The sequence below is a fragment of the Saccopteryx leptura genome, chromosome 1, assembly GCF_036850995.1.
Source record: "Saccopteryx leptura isolate mSacLep1 chromosome 1, mSacLep1_pri_phased_curated, whole genome shotgun sequence".
Lineage (NCBI taxonomy): Eukaryota > Metazoa > Chordata > Mammalia > Chiroptera > Emballonuridae > Saccopteryx > Saccopteryx leptura.
Genome location: NC_089503.1, coordinates 172,642,732 through 172,661,419, shown reverse-complemented (window position 1 = coordinate 172,661,419; position 18,688 = coordinate 172,642,732). Strand labels below are relative to the sequence as shown.

The 18,688-nt window shown below is 39.1% G+C and overlaps 1 protein-coding gene and 1 long non-coding RNA gene across 3 annotated transcripts in view; one reads left to right on the top strand and one right to left on the bottom strand.

The window, feature by feature from the left end:
- The window catches only part of IARS2 (isoleucyl-tRNA synthetase 2, mitochondrial), a 43,083-nt gene that overhangs the window by 13,435 nt on the left and 10,960 nt on the right, over positions 1-18,688 (bottom strand). The window contains exons 3-12 of the mRNA XM_066380367.1: positions 18,093-18,252; positions 16,766-16,914; positions 16,631-16,680; positions 16,441-16,550; positions 16,268-16,358; positions 15,791-15,906; positions 14,348-14,517; positions 13,209-13,299; positions 11,295-11,446; positions 7,925-8,085 (exon numbers count right to left, since the gene is read on the bottom strand). Coding sequence (XP_066236464.1) covers positions 7,925-8,085; positions 11,295-11,446; positions 13,209-13,299; positions 14,348-14,517; positions 15,791-15,906; positions 16,268-16,358; positions 16,441-16,550; positions 16,631-16,680; positions 16,766-16,914; positions 18,093-18,252 — 1,250 coding nt within the window. The remainder of the gene's footprint in view (positions 1-7,924; positions 8,086-11,294; positions 11,447-13,208; positions 13,300-14,347; positions 14,518-15,790; positions 15,907-16,267; positions 16,359-16,440; positions 16,551-16,630; positions 16,681-16,765; positions 16,915-18,092; positions 18,253-18,688) is intronic.
- Positions 4,179-13,354, top strand: LOC136402708 (uncharacterized). 2 transcript variants are annotated; one of them, XR_010751027.1, is made up of 4 exons: positions 4,179-4,331; positions 10,747-10,809; positions 11,728-11,885; positions 13,231-13,354. It is a non-coding gene; the product is annotated as an uncharacterized lncRNA (long non-coding RNA). The 2 variants fall into 2 exon arrangements; XR_010751028.1 differs by having other exon boundaries at positions 10,733-10,809.

The following is an 18,688-nucleotide window of genomic DNA, read 5'->3' as shown; positions in this document are numbered from 1 at the left end:
CTGCCCCAAATAAAGCAACACATTCTGACAGTTTTACCTTGGAAATGTTACTCAAACGAGAGGCCTAACATAACACACTAGAGCAGATGGATTTAAATGATCTCTCTCAAGTTTTTTATCCCAAAACAACAGAATATGCGTTCTTTTCAGGGGCCCATGATAGACTGCCTGTTCGGACACAACAAGTCTCATTAAATTTAAGAATACTGAAATCATAGCAAGCATTTTCTCTGACCATATTGATATAAAACTAGAAATCAGTCACACACAAAAATTAAAAACACACAAAGACAGGGAGGCTAAAAGAACATGTTACTAAACAAGGAATGGGTTAATGAGATAAAGAAATCAGAAGATATCGTGAAACAAGTGCAAATGGGAACACAACAACCCAAAGTCTACGGGACACAGCATACACAAGCCCAAATGAGTTGATCCGTGCACACTCCGCACTGCCTAACATGCAACAGAAAGCGAATGAATGCATAGCAAGTGAATACTGAAATTGACCATATCTTTGGTAAGATACAGCATCATAAAGTACTTGAAAATTAAACTCGGGAAAATTTATGCTAAATTTTCTCACAGGAACTACACCCTTTTGTTATCCCAGCTTTACTGACTCTAGTTGCTTTCCATGGAGTCACAGTATATACATTGGTCAGGAGCAAGGACACTGGACCTCTGCAGACAGCTGTGGCTTAACTCCTGGCTCTGTCACTTTCTAGTTATGTGACACTGGGCAAAGCACTTAACATTTCTGGACCTCAGTTTGTAAAATAGCAAAGAACAGTATTGTTAAACAAGCTATTACAGAGATTAATCAGCTTGTATATAAAATGCCTAGAATGATGTCTGGAACCCATCAGTAAAAATTATATAAACATTATCTAGCTAGTCTTCCAACTGATTCTCTGAAGTCAGGTAAATTTAGACAGTTAATTTTGTTAACCAATTACCAAAACACATACTATATTCATATTTAAACTAAGTAAAACTTATATACTAAAGGCAACTTTTCTATTAGCTGTCTTTCTATCACAGTTCATTAATGCAAGGAACTGAGCATTAACTGCAGGTCCACGAGAGCCAATGAAAGTGGGTAGAACAATGCTTCAAGTTCTTCATCTCAATTGGCTGCTTATTCACTATGACTGTGTAGGGCAAATCATTTAACCTCTCTGGGTCTGATAATGCGCAGGTAAATGAAGTGTTTATTTACAATAGTGGGAAGCAAAAATCAAATGGGTAGTAAAAACTAAATAGGCTCTCCACACTGACATGTAAAATACCTTACAATAGCAAAAGAACAATAGGAAGCAAGAGGTCCTATGAAAGATCGAGAAGAATAATGGTACCAGCATCAGTTTTGAAAAGATTATCAATAACCAGCATGTTAACATGGGCACAAGTCCACAGAGCTAACAGTCACCCATTTTAGATGGACTTGACCAGTAAAGATAAACTTTGTGACAAGACCATAAAAACTTTGTGCAATAACAATCCAATGATATGACAACATTTAGTTACTTATTACTATTTTATGCAGTTTGCACAGGACTATTTTATCAGTTAAGAAAATATGGATATGCTGTAATAAAAATCTGAATAAACCTCAAAAAAGAGATACTAGCAAAGTACATTTATACATACACAAGTACAGTAAATATACTGTAAAAGTGCACTGTGATTTTAGGTCAACAGTACAACAAAATAGAAAACTGGTCTAAAATGTGTTAGAAACGCACAGACCAAAAAAAGACTTCAGACGTAAAAGCAAATGGCTCAAATTTCATATTCATTTAGAAAATAAGGTAGAAATGTTGGGATCAACATTATTGTTAATTAAAATAAACATTTATATGTGTACACCACACATTATACTTTTCAAGTCACCTTTTAAGCACTCTCTAACTGGATTCCCAGGGGAATGTTTACTAGCTCTGTCCCCTGCCTCCGGATTCCCAGTCCCGATAGGGACACGGCTAAAGCCAGGCCTTGCAATCGCGTCGCCTAAAGCACAGCTCAGTGTTTTTACTTCTCCATTCTGCTGCTCTAAGTCATCTGGGAAGACAACCTCTGTCATGTAAACTCCGACTCCTAGTCTCTGAGGATTGTTAAGCAAAGGCAGAAAGACTCTCGCTAGCCGACCAGGAACCTGAGATGAAGGCGGAGCACCAGGGAGTCTCAGGAGGTCAGTGTTGGCAGAACAAGCACCAAGTCCAAAGACCAAATTCTACCTGCCACTTATTAGATACCGACAGGAACACATCATACTTTCTGAGCTTCAGTTTCTAGGGACACGGTGAAAAGCCAAGAGAGAAAAGGCTATGTGAAAACTTTTATCTTAAAAAAAAAAGAAAAAGATAAGTCCTAATATTTTAGTAACTTACAACTATAGATGATACTTACATACCATTTTAGAATCTCAAAGTAAACTCTAATGAGACTTTTGTTTTTTTATATCCTTAAATAGCAGCTAATTCAATGGAGATTTAATACTACATTTTAAGTATGATTGAACTATACTCCAGTATCTTATTACTAAGTCTATAAATAAAAATACCAAAGAAAGATTCCAATTTTGCAGCCGGCATGTTATATCAAGGACTCTAAACGTGTCCACGTGTAGTTACACTAAAATTCATGTTTGTTTGTTTGTTTGTTTTTTTCTTTTTTTTTTTTTTTCATTTTTCCGAAGCTGGAAACGGGGAGGCAGTCAGACAGACTCCCGCATGCCAGGATCCACCCGGCATGCCCACCAGGGGGCGATGCTCTGCCCCTCTGGGGCGTTGCTCTGTTGCAACCAGAGCCATTCTAGCACCTGAGGTGGAGGCCATAGAGCCATCCTCAGTGCCCGGGCCATCTTTGCTCCAATGGAGCCTCGTCTGTGGAAGAGGAAGAGAGAGACAGAGAGGAAGGAGAGGGGGAGGGGTGGAGAAGCAGATGGACACTTCTCCTGTGTGCCCTGGCCGGGAATCGAACCCGGGACTCCTGCACACCAGGCCGATGCTCTACCGCTGAGCCAACTGGCCAGGGCAAAATTCATGTTTTAATTGCTACATTTTCACAGTTCTATTTTGAGGTCTTAGACTACTATATTACTTACATTTTAAAAATGAAAACAAAGGCAATTCTGGAGGTAGAGGATAAAAACAAAACATTTCTGATTTATAAGAATACAGATTTCAAAGACAAAAACATCCTGACAGTCTAAACAAATCAGAATTATGCACAGAATTGGTATCACAAAGTGAAAACTTTTTCTTGTACTCTGGTGGTCTGAATGATCCTGAAAGAATTCTAGCAGAGAGCTTTAAAAACAAAGCTTGCAATAAAAATAAATGCATGCATACAATCTGCAAACTTGAGGTTTTCTGGATTGTAAAATCAAAATGTAATGGTCACACAAAATCGAAAAAGGTAATTTGGAAAAAAATACAAAAAGCTACACAAGTGCTCAAAATATACTCACTATAACTCTGCGGCAAAAACCTAGAAACAACCACATGGTGGACAGGCTAAATTTATTTGGTTTTCATACACAGGACACTAGGCAACCACCAAGAGTTGGTCTCCCACTTTGAATGACTGCGAATTCATTCCTCTGAAATTGACTTAAGTTATCTCTCTTTTATAATCATTATGTTCCCTTATAAACAACTATATTAGACCTCCTTGCATATATATCTTTGTACACAATATCAGTCCTCTTTTGTCCCTAGGATAATACTTGGAAGTGTAATTTTTTTATAACAAAACTGAGACCATGCTTTGATTCTTTTAAACAATTTTATAGGCATTTCTTAGTGACAGTAAATATTCTTCACACACAAAAATAATACAAGGAAGAAGTCCAAATTTATCTTTGGAAATTTAAGAATTTTCCCATTTTGTTAACGTAGTTGACTTATAACCTAAAGGTTGGTGCAAATTACTGTTGGCGAGAGTGGGTGAAGCCACTTATCAGTACATAATCTATATGCTCCCATTTTAATGCTGTATCTCATAAAGCAATGAGTCTATAAAACTTTGTACTTTACCCAAGAGCCTTATCTAAACACATGTGCTACGTGTCCCTTCTTAGGTTTCAATCAGCGAAAATCCACTCGGTAGTATGAGCAACTATAACACCAACCAATCACCCCAGACTTTGATATCAACTAAGCTGAAAGCTTATTTAGCCTGTTATTGGAAATTAGGCAGTATTAGCTTTACCAGGTACTGAAGAAACTGCTGCTGTCGTCCACTGTTTCCTGAGTTTTGTCTTCATAGAAGCAAAAGTACTAAGGACTGTAAGAATTTCTTCTTTTATAAGTTACCAGAATAAGGTAAGAGGCTACCTGTTTCATATATTTACTAAATTTAATTCTAGAACACATTGAAAGTTGAGAAGGAAACTATTTTAAATTTAATGCTATATGTTTGATAGTTAATACGAAACAATTTTGTAGAAATTTCTCTTTCTTTAATAAACATTGTAATGTTTTTTTGCACCAAAAGATCATGAACATGAGGCAAAAACCTGAGGTAGCTAAAGCTTACACTCAAACTAGAAATTCCTTGCCTATTTCTAGGAAATTTCTTCCAATTTTCAGAAATAAGGAACTAAGTCTCTTAAATGCATATGTTAACTATTGCATTAATATTGTTAAACTATAATTATCTGAAATGGTCAAAGAAATTTAACAACTTCCTTTCCTTCCTAGGTAGCAAGTGGTTCTATATTTTATCTTTTTTATGCTTAAAAGTATTTATTTTGTCTTTATTAACTAGAAATAGAATTCTACCTAAATTATAATGGCATTACATTACAGATTCAGAAAATGACTGATGTTAAAGACAGAAATGGATTTGAGAAAATACAAACATGAATATAAAGTACAGGTAAGAACAAAATTCCAATCAAAATTGAACACCCGAGTTTCCAATATGCCATCTGCTAAACTTATGTACAATATGAATTCATGAAGATTTTCTTCTATGAAAGAAATCCATTTAAGAGATTATTTATAGATTTTCATCAAGAAAAGCCTAAGGACTCCTTTGATAGGTGTCAACGGAGTCATCAAGTGTAACAGCAACTCCATGTGGACTGTGTACCAATTTCCAGTGGAGATGTTGTTACTTTTGATGGCTACCGACTCGCTACAATATAAAGGCACACCGGAGGAAGACAGAAGACAGAAAATAGAAAACAGAAAACGTCACTGTGACTCATCTACATTAAGTTCCTTTGCTCACTGAGTCCGCCACCTACCGAGCTGAAGTGGGCTGCCTCTTCCGGCGGTTTCTCCCACCCTCTGGGTCTGGGGCCAAGTTGTGCGCTAACAAATGGTGTACAGGAAAATGACCTATGAATTGACAGACAGTGTGGCTACGTTTGTCTGTCATTTCTGTAGGCCAATATTCTGTATGCCTCTACTATGGGAAAATCAGAAAACAAGACCATGCAAGCAATACAACAAAACAATCTGTCACCACCATGTAAACATAAATGTACTGACTATAAATAAAGCATGAATGGCAGTAATGAATACTTGCTTGTGTTTTTCTGACAAAGCTCACATTTACTTCACCCAGCCTACTGACCCATCAACCTATGCACTATCTTACTGTCATGATCAAATAATGATTAAATAAACCAGTCTGCTCTGCTTATTAATGTATACATATGGTGTAACTCAATCAGCACAAGGAAATTCCCTTCAAAACTTGTTCTGTAAATGCTGTAAAGAATGAGAAACAATGACAGTGGCTTATACACATTCCTTCGAGGTAACTCTCCAGTGTGGAATTCTAAACAACCCTTGTGTACATTTATCTCAACTTCAATCCTTAATACAAGTAATAAGATATTAGCAGTTTATATCTGATCAAGCTCTCAGTTTAAAAAAAACATAAGCAACAATATTTAGGCCAAAGAGCCTTAGCTTCAAATTTTAACAAAATTATAATTGTAATAAAAGGCCTTATAATGACTTCCTGGTCTCTAGAATCTAGTTTCTTTTCCTAAAACATATTCTTACTTCTCGTGCCAACTTAAAAGTTTAAATTCTTTAACCTAGTATTCAAGTCTCCTTACAATTTGCCCCAACCGTCTTTCTTAGTGTTAATCTGTCTGGAATCCCCCTCACTAACATTACCATCCACTTTGGTTCCTACACGTGATATGCTTCCTCCTCCAGCTCCTCAGTTCCTGCCTACCCCAATACGTCCCTGGATTCCCCACCAAATCCGTCCCCTGATTCCCCACCAAATCCTCAAGGCCCTACTCAAAGGCCGCAGCCTCTGTGCATGAAGCAAATGAGCCCTCTTTATCCGCAGCCTCTGTGCATGAAGCAAATGAGCCCTCTTTATCTTTCAATATTGACCCCAGGGTTGGCCTCTAGTCCCGCCCTGGGCCATACTGCCACCAGGTGGCAGTTAAACCCCTAACACTGTAGTAACACAATGTATACTTCAAATTGAAAAAAAAAAAGCCTCTCATACCTAATATGTTGCTTTAACTGATTAAAACCAGACATCCCTTTAATCAATATTTTACAAAGCTCTAAAACAAGTTTTCATAAAAGCACGACCTAAAGAAATGCTGTTAATGTTGACAATGGAAAGGAGAAACGCTTCACAAAACGATGCTGAACCCCAATGTAGAGACATTCAACACTGGGTTGATGGTCTCTTGAACTGCCCGTTACCTGACGGCCTCCATGCCCTCAAAAACCTCACTGGGTCCTCTCCACTGAAATGTGAAAACACCAAAATGTACTCCAACTTCCTGCTCATCCCATAGAATCATTTAGTACAAATTCCATTAAGCAAATGAAAACCAGATTGCTCAAAAAAAGTAAAAGACCAACTCCGAAAAGGAGTGGTTACTATTCCCCTTTCCACACCTGTGGATAACAGCCACGGCCCTGAGAGCTTCCCAAACGTACTGGAAGGTAGGTACACTGGCAGTCCGCCATGTCCTCACAAGCAGGGTCCATGGCTGTCTTGTTTGCTGCCTCAAAGGCTCTACAGTCTGGATTGGGAAAGACTTTTCCTTTCATCATATCAGCTTTTCTGCTCTGAATTGTTTAGTATTATCTTAGCAAATTAAAAGAAAAGTTAAGAAATAGAACAAAAAAAGGACAAAAAACAAACCTCATGGACACAGACAACATTGTGGTGATTGCCGATAGGAGGAGCAGAGGAAAGAGGTAGGGAAGGGTATGGGGGGAAATTGAGGATGAACAAAGACTTACTTGTGCATTTAACTACATTAAATTAAGTTTCTTAAATATTAAAGCAGGCCATGGCCAGTTTGCTCAGTGGTAAAGCATCGGCCCGCTATGTGTATGTCCCAGGTTCAATTCCCAGTCAGGGCACACAGGAGAGGCACCTATCTGCTTCTCTACCGACCTTGCTTCTCTCTTTCTCTCTTCCCCTCCTGCAGCCATGGCTCAATTGGAGCAAGTTGGCTTTGGGCACTAAGGATGGCTCCATGGCCTCTGCCTCAGGTGCTAAGAATAGCTTGGTTGCTGAGCAACGGAGCAATGCCCCAGATGGGAAAAGCATCACCCCCCAGTGGGCTTGCTTGGTAGATCCTGGTCAGGGTGCACCAGGAAGTCTGTCTCTCTGCCTCCCCTCCTCTTACTGAATAAAAATATAATAAAAATAAAAATAAAAAACATTTTAAAGCATATAACCAATTTTCCTCTGAAAGGGAGGAGAGACTCAGGGAGAATGACTAATTCATAGAGAAAAATTACACCGTGGGAGCCCCCACTCACACTGCCCACTCTTAAATCCCCGTTAGCTCATTCTAGCAAAATGCCTCTCATACACAATCAATCAATTTGCATAGGAAAAAAAAATTGGGGCCTTTGCTTCAGAAAATACAATTCAGTTTAAAATGCTGAAAATTTTTATAAAGTTCTACCTGTTGATCAAGAATTCATCTTTCGTCTTGTGATGGAACACAGGAATTGGAACGCCCCAAACTCTTTGCCTTGATATACACCAATATGGCCGCCTGTCCATCATGTCCACCATGGCATTCAGCACTGATCCAGGAATAAATTTCACTTTTTTTAACAATTCCTGCAATTGATTCACAAATCAAGTCTAGTGAGAGAAAGCAGAACAAATCTAGAACTGTTATTATTTGTCCTAATATAGCTTTTTTCTTTATATACTTATACTCATTCACATGTACCTCCATTTCCCCCACTCTCCCCAAAAAACTAAACTAAAACACAGATTTCAGAGCAAATGAGGCAAAGTTAAAACAGGACCACAGAGGACCCAGGAAATATCATCAAGAGCAGATATCACCTTTGAAGGGTGCGAGAAAAGATTTTATACCAATTTCCAAGCATCCTAGATCAAAACTAGTAATAACACAGAGGCTGTACCAGTCTGCATTCCCACCAGCAATGCAGGAGGGTTCCCTTTTCTCCACATCCTCGCCAGCACTTATTCTGTGTTGTTTTGTTGATGAGCGCCATTCTAACCGGTGTGAGGTGATATCTCATTGTGGTTTTAATTTGCATTTCTAATGATTAATGATGTTGAGCATTTTTTCATATGCCTATTGGCCATCTGTATATCCTCTTTGGAGAAGTGTCTATTCATTTCTTTTGCCCATTTTTTGATTGGATTGTTTGTCTTTCTGGTGTTGAGATTTACAAGTTCTTTATAAATTTTGGTTATTAACCCCTTATCAGACAGTATGGAGATTCCTCAAAAAATTGAAAATCGAACTGCCTTTTGACCCAGCCATCCCACTTTTAGGAATATACCCCAAGGACACCATAGAAGGGTTCCAGAAGGAGAAATGCACCCCCATGTTTATAGCAGCATTGTTCACAATAGCGAAGATCTGGAAACAGCCCAAGTGTCCATCAGAGGATGAGTGGATTAAAAAGCTTTGGTACATATATACTATGGAATACTACTCAGCCATAAGAAATGATGACATCGGATCATTTACAATAACATGGATGGACCTTGATAACATTATACGGAGTGAAATAAGTAAATTAGAAAAAAACTAAGAACTATATGAACCAATGCATAGATGGGACATAAAAATGAGACTTAGAGACATGGACAAGAATGTGATGGTAACAGGGCGTGGGGTGGAGGGGTGGGGAAGGGGTGAGGAAGGAGAGGTAGGGAGTGGGGGGAGGGTAAGGGCACAAAGAAAACCAGATAGAAGGTGACGAAGGACGATTTGACTTTGAGTGAGGGGTATGCAGCATAATCAAAGGTCAAAATAATCTGAAGATGTTTTCTCGGAACATATGTACCCTGATTTATCAATGTCACTGCATTAAAATTAATAAAAATAAGATTTAAAAAAAACCAAAAAACTAGTAATAACAGGTGTAGTAGAAGTATTAAACTTCATTAAACTACAGTTTAAATCAATTCAAACTTGAATTCAACCATTTTTTTTTCCTGAAGTTGGAAATGGGAAGGCAGTCAGACAGACTCCCGCATGCGCCCGACCGGAATCTACCCAGCATGCGCACCAGGGGGCGATGCTCTGTTGCAACCAGAGCCATTCTAGCGCCTGAGGCAGAAGCCATAGAGCCATCCCCAGTGCCCGGGCCAACTTTGCTCCAATGGAGCCTTGGCTGCTGGAGGGGAAGAGAGAGACAGAGAGGAAGGAGAGGGGGAAGGGTGGAGAAGCAGATAGGCGCTTCTCCTGTGTGCCCTGGCTGGGAATCGAACCCAGACTCCTGCACGCCAGGCCGATGTTCTACCACTGAGCAAACCGGCCAGGTCTGAATTCAACTATTTTTTAAGTGCTTAAAAAAAACTACTATCATAGGCCAACAAGGATTGCAATATAACCTAATTTACATACAGTACAGTTTAGAACATAAAAGCACTTTCTCAGAGTAACAGTTATTTACTCTTTACTTACTATCTCTTAAGAACCCTCTTTCCTTCCACAAGAACCCTCCCTCTTTCCACAAGAGCTGCAAATTGCAAGCATTTGATTTCATTCACCAATTGCCAAGATAAATTATATAGCAAAAGTGACTGGCAATAAGCTCAAAAGAGGCCAAATATGTTAACTCCATGTTGCCAATCTCTCCATCCATGAATAAAAGCATTTTTATATTTAGTTTCATGTTAAATAGTTCCCTCACTGACCTGACACCCCCTCCCCCCAAAGCCATTTGTAGCACCACCAACTGGTGGAATGGCAACATCTGCTATTCAACTCGACTAGTTAATACCCAATTTAGATACTTGATTTTGCCAAGGAATAACTATTATTTTTTTTTTTTTTTTAATTTTTTCTTCTTAAGCTGGAAACGGGGAGAGACAGTCAGACAGACTCCCGCATGCGCCCGACCGGGATCCACCCAGCACGCCCACCAGGGGCGACGCTCTGCCCACCAGGGGGTGATGCTCTGCCCCTCCGGGGCGTCGCTCTGCGGCGACCAGAGCCACTCTAGCGCCTGGGGCAGAGGCCAAGGAGCCATCCCCAGCGCCCGGGCCATCTTTGCTCCAATGGAGCCTTGGCTGCGGGAGGGGAAGAGAGAGACAGAAAGGAAGGAGGGGAGGGGGTGGAGAAGCAAATGGGCGCTTCTCCTATGTGCCCTGGCCGGGAATCGAACCTGGGTCCCCCGCACGCCAGGCCAACGCTCTACCGCTGAGCCAACCGGCCAGGGCCAACTATTATTTTTTTAAGGTGCTGATAACAGCATTGCAATTATGTTTTCAATAGTCTTTATCTTTCAGACACACATGATGAATACTTATGGAATAAAGAATGCCCGAAATATGCTTCAAACAATCCAACAGGTAAGGAGTAAAAAGTGAGAAGGGTGTAGGTAAAAACGAAAGTGGTCGTACATTGATTATTGTTGAACTTGGGTGATAGAAACATGGCAGTATATCACTCTGCTCTATTTCTGCAAAAAAGCAACTGAGAATTGTACATAAAGACATCAAAAAAATTGAGCTTCCACATAGGGCATCAGACTGAGATGTTCTGCAACCAATAAGATCTGTGCAGAACCGGACGTTAAAAATTTTAACATTCACAAGTAAGGGCTTCATAGGAATGTAAAAACAAAACAAAACAAAATAGTCCATGTCACAATCGTCCACTCAATACAAATACAGAATATGTAAATTGTTATGCTATAATTCTACAATTTTATGAAATCAAATCGTAACAGCAACAGCCTCTTCTACTCTCAAAACCCTCCCTTGGCCTCCCACGCAGCCCTTTCTTGCTGTGCACGGAAAACCCAGCCGGACAAAGGCAAGCTGCTTCTCTATACCTTGGCTGTAGTCTTGAGGTCCATGATATTCACAAACCACTGCTTGCTGGCACGGATTACCACTGGTTTCTTAGTCCTCCAGTCATAGGGATAGCTGTGTACCAATTTCTCCTCTACCAACAGATTCTTTGAAGCCTGAAGCATCTTTATGACTTAAAAAAAAAGTCAGTAACAATTTGTATTAGACATCATTTAAAAGTGCGATGAGGCCTGACCTGTGGTGGCGCAGTGGGATAAAGCGTCGACCTGGAACATTGAGGTCGCCGGTTCGAAACCTTGGGCTTGCCTGGTCAAGGCATATATGGGAGTTGATGCTTCCTGCTCCTCCCCCTTCTCTCTCTCTCTCTGTCTCTCTCTCTCTAAAAAATCAATAAATAAAATATTTTTTTAAAAAAAGTGCGATGAGGATCCTAATCACTCTGTAAACTCCCAGGGAGTTCTGAATCTGGACCAACAGGTGCTGCCAGCGAGAGGGGCCACCTACCAGGTATCAGAGGCATAAAGCGGGGAACCATCTGGCAAAAAAAAAGGGACTGGAACACCTAATCAGAATCCAAGTTATGCCGTCAACTTCAGGGGAAAGATAAACAAGTACGTTTAAAATTCTACATTTGAAATTCAGAGTCATAATCTTTCATACTTAGGTTCTCAAAATGATGTCCACATATTCCATTAGAAATCAGAAATAGTTGAATTTTGTCCCTCTAAAAAATATGCTCAAGTCCTAACTCCTAGTATATGTGAAAGTGATCTTATTTGAAAACAGAGTCTTTGTAGCTGTAATTAAGTTAAGACGAAGCCACCTGGGTTAGGGCAGTGGTCCCCAACCTTTTTTGGACCACGGACCGGTATAATGTCAGAAAATATTTTCACAGACCGGCCTTTAGGGTGGGACGGATAAATGTATCACGTGACCGAGACAAGCGTCAAGAGTGAGTCTTAGACGGATGTAACAGAGGGAATCTGGTCATTTTTTAAAAATAAAACATCGTTCAGATTTAAATATAAATAAAACGAAAAAAATGTAAATTATTTATTCTTTCTCTGCGGACAGGTACCAAATGGCCCACGGACCAGTACCGGTCCGCAGCCCGGGGATTGGGGACCACTGGGTTAGGGTGTGCCCTAAATCCAATGATGCAGAGAGACATACAAGAGCAGAGAAGGACATGTGACAACAGAGGCCGAGACTGCCGTAACATAGCTATTAACCAAGGAATGGTTTAAACATGGGATCACAGAAGCCACCAGAAACTAGGAAGAGGCAAGGAAGGATCCTTTCTGAGAGCCTTCAGAGGGAGCACACCCTACTCACACACCTGGGTTCAGAATTCTAGCCTCCATAACAGTCAGAGAATAAACCTGCTGTTTAAAGCCACTAAATTCATGGTAATTTGTTACAGTAGCACTGGAAAACTAATACATCAGGCGTGATTTGACTTTGTCTTTACTGTGGGCAAAAAACGGCCTCCATAGTACTTGATCCCTGGACCATAATTCCAGGAAGGCAGAAGGACCATTTAAGACTAGAGGACCGCCAAGATCAGAATACATAAACCACGCTGGATGGTCAGTGGTTTACAAGGGTGACAGAAGGAATGGGGGTATCTGATTCACAGTCATCATCTAGCCCCGAGCTTGACATTAGCCATGCACAAAACTAATACTCCTGATGATTACCTCCATAGTCCTAAAAAGCATCACTCCCTGTGAACTGCCCTGATTGGCTTAAACAGAGCAACTTCCAGGCAGGAGGTAAAAACTTCCAAACTCCATTTAAACCATGTGACTAAACAAGACAGAATCCGAGCTTTTGTTTTTGTTCCAAGTATAAGATGAGAGAATAAATCAAGGTTACTGCTGGCAACTTTTCAGAAAATACAGATGTATGACATCAACACACCCAATACTCACCCACATCTGTTCCCTCTTCAAGGACAGACTTATTTTGAAGTTCAGGACCCGCAGCAGCTGTGAAGATTCCATCTTCATCCACTAAACAATCCTACAAGGTGTTATTTTGGACAATTAAAGTATCAAGATAGCTTGACCAGGCGGTGGCGCAGTGGATAGAGCGTCGGACTGGGATGCCGAGGACCCAGGTTCGAGACCGAGGTCGCCAGCTTGAGCGCAGGATCATCTGGTTTGAGCAAAAGCTCACCAGCTTGCACCCAAGGTCGCTGGCTTGAGCAAGGGGTTACTCGGTCTGCTGAAGGCCCACGGTCAAGGCACATATGAGAAAGCAATCAATGAACAACTAAGGTCTCGCAACGAAAAACTGATGATTGATGCTTCTCATCTCTCTCTGTTCCTATCTATCTGTCCCTGTCTATCCCTCTCTCTGACTCTTTCTCTGTCCCTGTAAAAAAATAAAATAAAATAAGAAAAAAGAAAAAGTATCAAGACATTTTATTTTATAATAATACCTGGCAAGACAATATATATAGAACATTTCAGTCTAGACTTTCCCTACACTAAGTATGTGGGGGCTTACTTAGTTACTAGAAAATATAATTTATACATCTGCATCACCAAAGGCAAAATTAAAGCAGCGACATAAGTTTAGTAACAAAAACTAATATAACTAAATGTCATTTTTAATTTGGTCTCAATTTATGACTCCATGGCAACGTACACACACGGTCATGACTGAGACTCACCTATACATGGAAAAACTTGCAAAGTAATCAACGTGTGTAAAATAAATTTACAGAGGACTATCGAGCCTTAAAATCAATAATTCTTTACAACTAGTAAAACCCACATGCCATTTTTCAGGAATGGAAAGTAATGAGTCTATGTGACTTCATACTTGAAAGAAAAAATGGCCCCCATTTAATACTATTCTTCAGTCTTAACTTTGCACTGATTTTGTGTTAAGTCTTGAAAAATCTTTCTCAATTAGTGTGTATTAAAGAGTTAATGAATTGCACACCTCTGAGCATTTCACAGTTATGACAAAAACAATTATTATTAAAAATATATGAAGATGTTAGCTGATCACTTTAATTCTATAAAAACAGTCAATGCAATGGAGAAAAGAGGACGAATACCGTGGGCAGGTTGTGCTGGGATGCGACGCTGTAATCTTCCATACCGTGAGCCGGGGCTGTGTGCACCAGTCCCGTGCCTTTGGCCATGGTCACATGGTTTGCAGGCAAAAGAGGAGAGACTTTATCAGGAATTAAAGGGTGACTACAAGTACCATCTTCCAAATCGACCCCTGCGGGCAAAGAAAGCCACTAGTAAGAATCATTGTAGTTGGCTTTTCTTCTATCAGCCTAAGAGCAGCAACAGATTGGGGAGAAGAGCAGACTCAGCATCACGATGGGTCACCCCAAACCTCACCCTTCACTTGCTCTGTGAGCTCTACATGATGAATGAGAGGCAGTGAGTTATTGTCTGCGCAGAAAACAAACGCCGTACAAACAATTCCACTTCAGCTGTTCAACCTTCCTCCCAACTTAACAAGCTATAAGCGAGTGGTCACCTGCTCATTTAGCCAGGGATGAGAAGGACACACACACCTCTGAGAGGTGGGGGCTTGGGGCGGCACCCCAATTACTCTATGCACAGGAATTATTTGAAACAATTAGGCAATCTAGAAAAAGGATCTTCAGTTTAACCTGAATACTTTCAAACACCTTGTGAGAAGGCCACACAGCTTCCGTGACATCTCACTTGTTGAGAACACAGTCTGCACTTAAAAGGGGGGTAGGGGTGTTGGGGGAGGGGCAGGCGAGGAGTAAGGAATATACTGGATCCTCCTATTGCACCCATAAGGACCAAATGCTATAAAATGTTAAACATCCTGTAGCTTCTTTCCCGCATTTGCCAGGAAATCCTTTTTGTTAAGCCTGTTCAACTTCTGATTGGCATATATCTCAACCAATGCATTTAGGGGGCTTCCCTATGAGTTAGGCAATCTTTCCATTTTGAGGTATCTCAGTCATATAAAAAAATATTTTTTTGTAAGAACCTCAAAGATCTATCAACCCTAAGGATCAGAGGTCATTTTAAACTTCCCTCGGTTTCCAGAGTTATATTTCAAAGCCAGTCCCAAATTGTCTTTGAACTCATTTTCAGAATGTGTTCAATTTCCTTAGTAAAATCATATACAAAAATACACATATTTACTTCCTTCCTCGTTCTTTTGATTACATCAGATAAAGAATATTTAGCGATTTAATTTTGGATAACAAGTGCCCAGGATATTTGCACATTCCACATCTTGTACGAAGGACGTTTGTCTAATTTTACATCAGATATTTGCCAGAGACATTTTTTTTATCTGTTGTGCCTTAGTCACTGTGCAAATATTTCTATAGTCTTATCATATTTAATATATATTCTCCTTCAGTGAAATCACTGTAAGATATATTCTAGAAAGGCAGAAACCATATCGATTGTTTTGACTCAGAATGAGCAATGGTCAGTAGAGTACTTAACCCCATATTTTTAGGACTACAACAGTCAGACTATCTCTAAATCTTCACCTGAAAATGTCGAAATAACCTCCAATGTTGTTTTCAGAGTGGAAGCCACAGGTGTGACTTTATCAGCGGCCAACACGTACTGGTCTCCAGACTGGGAACATTTCACCACAGCATACCTAAAATCACATGGCAGGATTGAAATTACCAACAATAAAAAAAAAGCCACAGGTAACATGTAAAATGTGTTACATCAGTTTCTTGACCAATGTCACCCTAATACATTCAATAAGAAATGTTTTAAAAGTTTGATAATAAAAAGTTTTACATTTTAGAAAACTAACTTCAAAATCAGAAAGTACTATTTTCAATAGACTTCATCCCTTACATTTCTGTTTTGTTCTCCAAAAAAGCTGGAAATAGGATTTTACAATCTATATGGATAAATACTTCAACTATTAAGAGGAGAATAAGGATAAAATGAATTCAAAATAATTCTAATAATGGAACTAATCCTATTTGGGGTGAAATGATACATACTTTGCGTCTGGCATGTAACAAACAGCCTGATTGGCTGGAATTGTCCAAGGCTGTGTGGTCCAGACTAAAAAACTAATAGGAGATGAACCATCTGTGGAAATAAAATTTCAAACATGTTACTAAGTGTTCCAGTTCCATAACTGTAATAAACACAAGCAATGACTAAATCGTACCTATAAGAGATGCCAACTTAGGACCAGGTTTCAAGAGAGGGAATTTTACATATATTGAGCGACTGACGTGCTCAAGATTGTATTCAAGTTCCGCTTCTGCCAATGCAGTCCTTAGGATTGAAAATATTAGACATAAATATTTGGAAGTCTCACAAAGTCTGTCCTTTAATGAGCAAAAACACATAAATACCTTGAAGAGGGAGACCAAAACACCGGTTTGTAAGATCGATAAATCAGGCCCTGTAAGAGACAAATATATTATATCAAGCTGGGATTTTGTAACAAAATCTAACACACTTGGGAAAAAAAAAAAGTACTTTATTACCTTGTCAAACATTTCGTAGAAAATTCTCAACTGTTTGGCCTCATAACTTCCATCAAATGTATAGTAGCAATTATTCCAATCTGCCATTATTCCCCAACGAATAAATGCCAACCTCTGTTTCTCAATTGCTGCTTTAGCAAATAATCTAGCTAAACAAAAAGACAAGAAAAAGCTTTTAAATAACAGTACATCAAATTCATAAACATAGTTTAGCATGTATGTCTCTAAATGCAAGTATTGTACACAGTTTAGACCAGTGGTTTTCAACCTTTTTATATTTGGGGATCAGTGGAAATAGGAGTTATTTTGGAGATTACTAAGGCAGAAATCACCCTGAGCATAAGAGAATTTGACTAAGATCATTGGGTCTATAGTTTTCATACAACATCAGTGCTTAACTCTCTCACAGACTAGCACAAAATTTCTGGAGAACTGGTTTGCACACTTGTGGTGAAAAGGCACTGGTTTAGCCTAACCAGGCGGTGGCACAGTGAATAGAGCATCCGACTGGGATGCAGAGGACCCGGGTTCAAGACCCTGAGGTTGCCAGCTTGAGCGTGGGCTCATCTGGTTTGAGGAAAGCTCACCAGCTTGGACCCAAAGTCGCTGGCTCGAGCAAGGGGTTACTCTGTCTGCTAAAGGCCCATGGTCAAGACACATATGAGAAAGCAATCAATGAATAACTAAGGTGTCGCAATGAAAAACTGATGATTGATGCTTCTCATCTCTCTCCGTTCCTGTCTGTCCCTATCTATCCCTCTCTCTGTCTCTGTAAAAAAAAAAAAAAAAAAGAAAGAAAGAAAAGGACTGGTTTAGACTACAAAGTTACATAGGAAAGTCATTTGGAAAGTTAAAGGTGTTTGAACTCTAAAATAACTAGAATTTAAAAAGTTAAAATTTTGTTACCATGGTCTCTATTTTCCAGACTTCATACAATGACCTTACATTTAGGAAAAAATACACTGGAAAAAGTATTCTTCAAATTTCTTAATTTAAGAAAAGATCAGAGAATATATTCCATTATACAGAAAACAATCAGTATATCTAGTCAAATCCAAGAAGTTTCAAAAGGAAGTAAAAAATCTTCACAACCATATCCAAATATACAGTATATTAACATATACGAATATGATTCCTTGCTGAGCCAATCCACTGAAGAATCAAATAAGACAAAAAAATCTGAATTTTCTGTGACACAAGTGATTTCCAACAGATGCCATGAAACAAAATACAAAATACAATGGGTCTCTTTGATAAAGTCCAGACCTTAGCAGGGCTAAGGTAAACCAGTGTTTACAAATATCTCTTTAAAACAGAGATCACTTACCTTTCTTTCTAATTTCCACCGCTGAAAGATTCTGAGCTTTTGCACCAAGTTCTGATAATACTTTTATTTCAATGGGTAACCCATGACAATCCCAGCCTGGCACAAAATGTACTTTGGAACCCCTCATCATTTGGTAGCGATTGGCTATATCTTTCAAAATCTGCAGAGAAAATACGAAATCACCATTCAAACATGAAGCTTGTATCCAACAATTTATATTATTTTCATAATATTTTAAAACACCGAGAAAGCCCAATTTTAAAAAGATCTATATAAAGTAACCTATTAAATTTCCTATTCCAAGTTCAACATAAATACGATAACTTATTAAAAGTTTTAAAATGCCTTAACCACCTCAAGAAAAATCAAAGAATAAAGAATTTTCAAAGAAAAACATTATGCCCCAAATTACCAATTTGTTTGTAAAGCTGAAATATGCAAATAGGCAGCCTATACCACCTGTTTAAGAAATCATTTTAATTGTCTAACCACCATGCTAGACACCTATAACTAATACAAAATGTTGGATGCAAACTGTAATTTAAAAATTTTTTATTAAAAATAATAATTTTAACCTTCCAAGGGCCTCTCTGCCT